This window comes from Sinocyclocheilus grahami, unplaced genomic scaffold, assembly GCF_001515645.1.
Source record: "Sinocyclocheilus grahami isolate Dianchi unplaced genomic scaffold, SAMN03320097.WGS_v1.1 scaffold54.1, whole genome shotgun sequence".
Lineage (NCBI taxonomy): Eukaryota > Metazoa > Chordata > Actinopteri > Cypriniformes > Cyprinidae > Sinocyclocheilus > Sinocyclocheilus grahami.
In genome coordinates, this window is record NW_015505233.1 from 3496724 (window position 1) to 3505668 (window position 8945).

The following is an 8945-nucleotide window of genomic DNA, read 5'->3' on the forward strand; positions in this document are numbered from 1 at the left end:
TTTAGGACATGCGCACCCCCCCCCCCCCAAGTTTGTCTAATTTCACTCGCGCCCCCCCAACATCCAAAATACCCCCCATTACTGTAGACACACCGAATTACTTTATTAATATTAACATAAAAGCAAATATCCATTAAAGCTATTAAAGCAGCGAACACATTTTTTTTTTGCTCTTTTTGATTAACATTATTTACATAAGAAATGTACGGATCCATTATTCTAATGTACATTTGATATTTTCTTTACTGTTTACATTCAATTAAAACAACTGACTGTGCTTGCAAGGATACTTGTCAAGACATCCATTGGTATTCACCTGCTGTCTGAGAAGGCTATCTGTTTGTGCACTTCAGGTGTGTGAGCGGTGCGCATAGAAACACTCTATCACAGTGCGTGAGTACCGCATTGAGATGTCTTGGGCTTAAATGGCTTAAAATTACTTTAATGTTTAAACTAACACGACTTAAAACACGTGAGAATGAAAAACTTTCTCGAGGAAGCAGCACTGGCCTGATCGTTAAAATAGATTTGGGGGGCTAAGGTGAAAGATAGGGGGGCTGAAACCCACCTAAAAAGGCTTTAGAACCACCCCTGGTATAGCGTGTGTAATTATACTGAAACATAAATATATAACCAGTTTACCTGATTCAATGTGATGGCTGAGCCTGTTTCTGAGATAACAACATGCCAATCCGTGGTTGGATTTCCGACACGGCTAATCGTAAATCATCTTACACTTTCAATAAGCGTGACCAGGGTTACCAGGTTTTCACAACAAAACCCGCCTAATTGCTACTCAAAACTACAAAACGCGGCAAGTGTTAAAGTAGCCCAATTCCGTGGGAAAACCGCGGACTTGGCAACACTGAGCGTGACTGATACTCGAGCCAACTCTGCTCTAACTGTCGACTAGCAGTGGGAGTCAGATTTTCCCCTAGTGGATGGCTAAAGATTTGTTAACTCATATTCATAAATTCGAACGTCTCTGAATTAACTGATGCTCGCACCCCCCTTGATAGGTGCTGGCGCCCTACAGGTTGAAAACCCCTGGTCTACTCTACCAGGATCAGGAAATAGTCCTCCATAAACTGCGCTGCACACATCTGAATATTTGGGTTGAACTGTTCTGGAACAGTGTTGTAAATACAACTTAACCACTAATTTCTAGTTGTGTCCTCTTTTGGAAGGCCAAACAAAGTAGTTTCGCTTTCACAACAAAACACACAGCGTCACACATGGCAAGCTAGAGTGAGCGGAGGCCGGCGGACTTAAGAACGGAGCGACCGGCGGGCTTGCGGCAACCACTTGTGACAACCCCGGGCTGGATTCCGCTTCGTCCACGGTGAAAGCTGATCTGGCGATCCACAGCGCGAAGTTGATGTATTTCCTCAGCGACCAGCACGGATCAGCTCCAGGCATGACGAAGCGGATATCATCCTCTTTTGGAAGGCCAAACAAAGTAGTTTCGCTTTCACAACGAAACACACAGCGTCTCCACGACATGGTGGCGGCGGCAATAAAAATACTACAGCGAGAATAAAAGTTACACCTTCTTTCTTTGCGTGAACATTTGAGCGGCATTATGCAAATCTTCCCACATCATGACGTAGACATGTGGGGGCGTGTTAGAACAAGCCATTTTAGGTAGGCATGGTTGACTCTTAACTTTTATAAAAAATATCTCTTTGGATTTGAGACTTTAGTCTTTGCAACTTTACAGATCTTCTTTATGCACCAAGAGCTTGTAACACTCCAAAGAGAAAGGAAAAATTGAAATTGCATCATATGACCCCTTTAATGAAATGCTTTATTACAAAAATCCCTTGTAAATGTGTGGTACAACAGTGAATTATATACTGTGTATATTATTACTGTTATGCATTGCTCATTTTCCATCTCTCTATGTCTTTCTCTGTGTGTGCTACTGTAGGTCCATTTTGTTTCGCAGGCTGTGTAATTTGACAGGCACTGTGTTTTTGCTCCGCTGTGTCACAATGTTTGTTACTTCGCTGTCTGTACCTGGTCATCATCTGCAATGTTCCGGCAAGGTGAGGTGCACACACACAGACACACCATCTGTCTTTCTCATTCTTTGTCTTGGAGGTGCATCTGCAGTGGGCAATGAAGTAAGACATATTTTACTGTAGGTACCCCCTCAATATTCTTTTACATTTCATGCAAATCTTGTTTCTCAGGTGACTACATCTCTTTGAATAGAATTAGTTGAACTATGTCATATTATATTACATTATCAATGCCCAACAATAAGGAGATTAATTCTAGATTGCAAAGAGGGAAAAAAAGATTCTAAATGTGATACTCTAGGGCTTCTTGGCAATTGATTTTGCCTATAAAACATGAAAAAAAGTTATTAGATTGAACTAAATAAAAACTATTATTTTCAGGATTAATTTGTTTTATAAATAGACAGATTAACATGATATAAAACATGTACAGGTGCATCTCAATAAATTAGAATGTCGTGGAAAAGTTCATTTATTTCAGTAATTCAACTCAAATTGTGAAACTCGTGTATTAAATAAATTCAATGCACACAGACTGAAGTAGTTTAAGTCTTTGGTTCTTTTAATTGGGATGATTTTGGCTCACATTTCACAAAAACCCACCAATTCACTATCTCAACAAATTAGAATACTTCATAAGACCAATAAAAAAAACTTTTTATTTATTGAACCAGCTTTTGGTGCTTTTGGCAGTGTGGGCAGGTGCCAAGTCCTGCTGGAAAATTAAATCTGGTTCAAAAAAATGAAAAAGCTGGTTCAATAACCATAGTGTTACTGTGCTTGATTGGCCTGGAAACTCGCCTGACCTGAACCCCATAGAGAATCTCTGGGGTATTGTCAAGAGGAAGAAGAGAGACACCAGACCCAACAATGCAGATGACCTGAAGGCCGCTATCAAAGCAACCTGGGCTTCCATTACACCTGAGCAGTGCCACAGGCTGATTGTCTCCATGCCACGCCGCACTGATGCAGTAATTCATGCAAAAGGAGCCCCAACCAAGTATTGAGTACATGTACAGTAAATGAGCATACTTTCCAGAAGGCCAACAATTCACTAAAAATGTTTTTTTTATTGGTCTTATGAAGTATTCCAATTTGTTGAGATAGTGAATTGGTGGGTTTTTGTTAAATGTGAGCCAAAATCATCACAATTAAAAGAACCAAAGACTTAAACTACTTCAGTCTGTGTGCATTGAATTTATTTAATACACGAGTTTCACAATTTGAGTTGAATTACTGAAATAAATGAACTTTTCCACGACATTCTAATTTATTGAGATGCACCTGTACAATAAGATTTTTTAAAACTATTTTTAAAGATGTCTCTTATGCTCACTAAGGCTGCATTTATTTGATCAGAAATACAGTAAAAAAAATATTATATATATTTAAAAATATTATGAAATATGAATACAGTTTAATAATAAAATAACTTTACTGTAATTTTTGATCAGTTTAATGCATCCTTGCTGAATAGGGTGACGTGGAAAAATGTCAAGTAAAGTTTTGTGGACTTCTTTGAAGTACTGAGGAATTTTCAAATTGGAGATCTTATTTCATGTACTGGTCTTAATTAGCCTATATGTATCTCTTCACAAGAATTCCAACTCAAACAATGTACTCTTAATTTGATCAGCAAGGTACAAAGACAGTCGTTACCTGTGTACAGTATGTAGAAATAATTCTTGATCTTATCATCTTCCTCTAATAATGTCATCGGCTAGCAACCACCCAGAAACCTCTAGCATTGTGGCAACGACTTTTTGCACACCATTTACCAGCATATATACCAGCATATATCATCATATATATCAGCACACACACACGTGTGTGTGTGTGTGTGTGTAATGTGTATATATATGTAATATTAAAAATATTATTATTTATATAAATATCATACAGTATTTATTATATGTATTATTAATATTATTTGTAATATTGTATTTTTATTAATAATATTATTTTTATTTATTTTTACATTATTATAAAAATATTGACATTTTTGTCATTGTTGCCCTCTTACACTTGAGCCTGACATCCATCTGTACAGTGTGCGAGCATTAATATGCATATCTGTATTTTTCAGATGTATGGTGATGCATGGGCAAAAGTGCAGCGTGCGTTGGAAATCTGGAGCGGGCTCGGCATGTCCTTAACTGGTGTTCATACGTGTGGGGATTATATGTTTAGTGGACACACTGTTGTTCTCACCATGCTCAACTTTTTTGTCACTGAATGTGAGTATGCAAACGGTGTGAAGAGTTTTACTCATTGAAAATATCCAGCACTTCTAGTACTTTATCAGCTGAATTTCAGTGGTGCCATCTATGTCTTTTTGTGATTTTTTTAGACACACCACGTAACTGGAACTTCATCCACACCATGTCTTGGGTGCTAAACCTGTTTGGAATCTTCTTTATCTTGGCGGCTCATGAACATTATTCCATCGACGTCTTCATCGCGTTCTACATCACCACCAGACTGTTCCTGTACTACCACATGCTAGCAAACACGCAAGCCTATCAGCACAGCCGCCGAGCGCGTATCTGGTTCCCTCTCTTTTCTTTCTTTGAGTGCAACGTGACCGGACCTGTTCCAAACGAGTATGGCTGGCCATTCTCCAAACCCGCCTTCATGAGGATGCTTCTAGGATAGGCCATCTCTGTTTATGTCGAGCTTAGACTTTGTCTCTGCAGTCTTTATGTTTGGAGTCCTGGGAAAATTATTTATTTTTTTTTATTTATTGCATTTGTTCACTTTCTTGAAACTACTTTTTGTATTTCTTTGTTATTGTTTTGTTTTGCTTACTAACACTTCTTATAATTTCACCAAATCTACTTATACCAATCCATAAAGCACATGTATTTTCTCTGGAGAACTTATAATGCAGAATCATCGTTTCAATTCACTGGTGAAACAGTTTTGATAGCTTACAATTGCAGATTTATGTTACACTAACCATTAAGCATGTTGTATTTCAACTCTTGGAGACATACAGTATGTTTAACTGGAAAAGAGCTAATATATAATTAGTCTTTATTAAATAATAACACATGATGCTTTCTGTACTAGTTCTTGACACTTTGTAATGGTGCATATTTAAAGTCTTACAGCCACAGAGATATAATGCTTAAGTTTTGCTAACACATTTTTTGACACTTTGTTTTTAATATGTGACCATTGTATAGATAAATAAATGTTTATGTGATTACTGGAATAGATCAGTATTATGAAATGTTTTTCCAATATCAGCATCATACACATTCAGCACTTTTACATGGACTTTAAAGGGAGATACAGCATTTTCATTTACCAGTATGATTTGTGTGTTTGTATGTTTGTGCATGAGACATTTGTGAATGTAAAGAATTTATAAAACTGTTTCTTTTTTGCTGTTTTATTTAAATGTACCTCGATGCTAACAAATGTCTTATCACTTGGGGGTACCTGGAGGATACTTGTACAGGAATAAAAGTTTACAGACTCACTAAACACATTTATGTGTGTTTTAGTATGACAAATGTCAACTGTGTTGTAGATTAGCTTGTTATTACAGTTTCTGTTTATACAGTTAGGTGTGATATATCAAGTATTACAGCGCTGTTTGACTAGAGATTAAATGATTTAACTGTTTAACCTGATTTGACTGCAAAGTTTTCAGTTATACAGAATGACTTTCATTTTGGTGCCAGTAATTATTACATGAAATAAACGCACAGGTAGACACAGTTATAGACAGTTTTACCTTTGTCCTTCCTTTTCTACTGCACTTCATTGCTTGACTCAAGAGGATCAATGTGACAAGACATTAAAACTCCAAACCCTGTGAGCAATATTGTAGATGCTGATGCAAAATGTATTAAGTAACATCACATAAAGATATTAATAAGCATGAATATTTAATAGTAACATTAAAAATGTCAATTTAAATAAATGTATGTTTATTGTAATCCCTTATAGGTAAATTATTTAAAAGATTAGTTCATATAGTCATGCAAAATAGGTTAATATTCTTTTTTTTTTTTTAAAGAACAAATTATGTTTCCGTGTATTGGCTGAATATATGGTTCAGTAGAGGTAACAAAAAGGCTCTTTATATTTATGCAGTTGTGTTGAATGCCAACACATACAAATTGAAGTGACATGATCAAACATAGGCTAAGAGTATTAATTAATTGCTCTGGATAAAAGACCTTACTTTCCCATCATGAGTAAAACCAGTTTCTGTTTAATTAATAGAGGACAAGCTTGTCATTTTTGATTTATCACAGCAATGATATGATATAAAAAGGTGTCAGAGTGTCCATTCGGCCACCGGTCGAACTGATCTCTCATCAGCACTTGCTTTAGCTGGAACTTTTACAACATGGTACAGTACAGCTTATCAGGTCTTTTCAATCATAATCTATAATACAGCCTTTTAGAAGTATTTACCACAACAAAATACTGCTTTTGGTATCAGTGCTGTCTTATATTATAATAGGCGAGTGTCTGTAGTTAATCATTTAAAAAAAATAACATTATTATTAATTTTCAATACAGTTTTCATCTATCATTATATTTATTGGCATCATGTCTCTTCATCGTCTCAGGTGTGTTTTCTGAGAGTGTGTATTCTTCTCTTCATGGTGGTCTCCTGTAATGCCGAGTGCTACATTCAAAAACCTGAAGTTGATTTGTCATCTCTCGACGACATAACAGACCATCTACAAGGTAACCAAAACTGTCCAAAGTTTTTCTTTCTGAAATAAATTTCTACTAAAAATGTAATTTCATGTTTATAAATAAAATATACATATGTTCTTTTGAATGCCTTCTTATAAGGATAAACCACGACTGTTATAAAAGGTCATTTTTGCAAGCTCTCTAATGTCCCGTTTTAAATGATCATTGTCAATTATCATAAATAATATTTTGCATTTACAATTTTATCTGTGGTTCTGTGTATGTGCTGGTTTATTTAGGTTGTGTGGACTCTGATGGAGTAATCCATGACTTCAACTCAGAATGGGAGAAGGACTGTTACAACTGTCTTTGTGCACTATTTGGCATTAGATGCTGTAACAAGTAAGTTTAACAGTAGTTAGACTTCATATATTTAGTGTTTTCATTCATGACCATTCAGTTTTCAATTCAAAGTTTGCTTCCATACATAATATTGTGTGTGTGTGTGTAGGATCCCAACAGCAATAGCGCACCCTGATGAATGCGAGATGGTTGTTGACAAAACAACCTGCTCCTTCGCTCTAGCACTTGCTTCAGACCACAGCAAACCATGCCCATTTGCCTAACACAACTCTGAACTCAGTCACACATCTACGGAATAATTCTGTGATTGGGTGAAAACCTGTATGATCTGATTATACAATAAAATGATTTTTATGGATTTCTCTGTATTTTAATCCATTGCAAATGTGTAGAATTGTTCATACGGTATGTTCATGCACATATGCACATATCATCTTCTCTGCTGGTTCCTTAGTGTCCAACTTGAGAACATTATTTAAGCACATTATGTTTTTTTTCCAGTTTCTCTTTAGTTTTTGCTATGCAAAAAGTGAATGCAAAGTTTTTCATTTTGCTTTCATGTTTTATGTATTGTAACAACCCAAGAAGTGTGCATGTACTGTATAGCTGTCTTTAAAAATATGCAAATATAGGCCTACTTAATTTTTAATTTTTATTTGACTAATGTAAAAAAAACGTAAAGTTCCAGGGAATTTTTTGAATAGCCTGACAATTTACAAATAAGAACTCCCTTTAGAGTGGAGTATTTAGGTTTACTCTTGAGAATGACCTTTTAGGTTTGCTCTTGTTCAGTAAGGCTGGTAAACAACATTACTTAAAAAAAAAGCTAATGTGGAGGGCAACATTTTATCATCATGAAGTTTGTTGGGGTATAATTTTGTTAGACATGTTAGAGTAAGATTTTCAATTTGAAGAGCAATAATTGTTTACAAACATTATTATGTAATAGATATAGGAATAGTATGAAGCTCCTCTGACCCCATGATTAAAAAACAATATAAAACATGTAACATGTACAACACAAGTATAAAGATACTTGTACAGGAATAAAAGTTTACAGACTCACTAAACACATTTATGTTTGTTTTAGTATGACAAATGTCAACTGTGTTGTAGATTAGCTTGTTATTACAGTTTCTGTTTATACAGTTAGGTGTGATATATCAAGTATTACAGCGCTGTTTGACTAGAGATTAAATGATTTAACTGTTTAACCTGATTTGACTGCAAAGTTTTCAGTTATACAGAATGACTTTCATTTTGGTGCCAGTAATTATTACATGAAATAAACGCACAGGTAGACACAGTTATAGACAGTTTTACCTTTGTCCTTCCTTTTCTACTGCACTTCATTGCTTGACTCAAGAGGATCAATGTGACAAGACATTAAAACTCCAAACCCTGTGAGCAATATTGTAGATGCTGATGCAAAATGTATTAAGTAACATCACATAAAGATATTAATAAGCATGAATATTTAATAGTAACATTAAAAATGTCAATTTTTGTCATATCAATTCTATAGGACCCATATGAAGTGTTTTATTCTATTTATTAATTTAAATTTAAGTTTATTTGAATCCCTTATAGGTAAATTATTTAAAAGATTAGTTCATATAGTCATGCAAAATAGGTTAATATTTAAAAAAAAAAAATTATGTTCGCATGTATTGGCTGAATATATGGTTCAGTAGAGGTAACAAAAAGGCTTTTACTATTCTTTTTTTAAATGTCTATATGGTTTTTACTCAAATATATTTTCACTTTAAATACAGTACATATATATATTTCATCATATATATATATATATATATATATATATGAAAAATTATGAACACTTTCTTCACCATTTGAACTCATCACACATTACCATGTGACTGAAACTTGTTAGAC

General features: G+C 34.9%; 2 protein-coding genes across 2 annotated transcripts in view; both read left to right on the forward strand.

Annotated features, from left to right (window-relative positions):
* Positions 1 to 5771, forward strand: part of samd8 (sterile alpha motif domain containing 8) — an 11458-nt gene extending 5687 nt beyond the window's left edge. The window contains exons 4-6 of the mRNA XM_016269739.1: positions 1931 to 2048; positions 4111 to 4261; positions 4375 to 5771. Of these exons, the coding sequence (XP_016125225.1) occupies positions 1931 to 2048; positions 4111 to 4261; positions 4375 to 4679 (574 nt within the window). The 3' untranslated portion in view covers positions 4680 to 5771. The remainder of the gene's footprint in view (positions 1 to 1930; positions 2049 to 4110; positions 4262 to 4374) is intronic.
* A 572-nt stretch (positions 5772 to 6343) lies between these two features.
* Positions 6344 to 7332, forward strand: msmb (microseminoprotein beta). Its single transcript, XM_016269973.1, has 4 exons — positions 6344 to 6393; positions 6617 to 6737; positions 6989 to 7091; positions 7201 to 7332. The coding sequence occupies exons 1-4, from the start codon at positions 6391 to 6393 to the stop codon at positions 7313 to 7315; spliced, it is 342 nt and encodes a 113-aa protein (XP_016125459.1). The 5' UTR covers positions 6344 to 6390; the 3' UTR covers positions 7316 to 7332.
* Positions 7333 to 8945: the final 1613 nt, after the last annotated feature.

Excerpts from the sequence above, each read along its gene's own strand:
- msmb (XM_016269973.1), top strand. Across the intron at positions 6,738-6,988 it reads CATAACAGACCATCTACAAG|GTTGTGTGGACTCTGATGGA; the intron begins GTAACCAAAACT and ends TGGTTTATTTAG. Across the intron at positions 7,092-7,200 it reads GGCATTAGATGCTGTAACAA|GATCCCAACAGCAATAGCGC; the intron begins GTAAGTTTAACA and ends GTGTGTGTGTAG.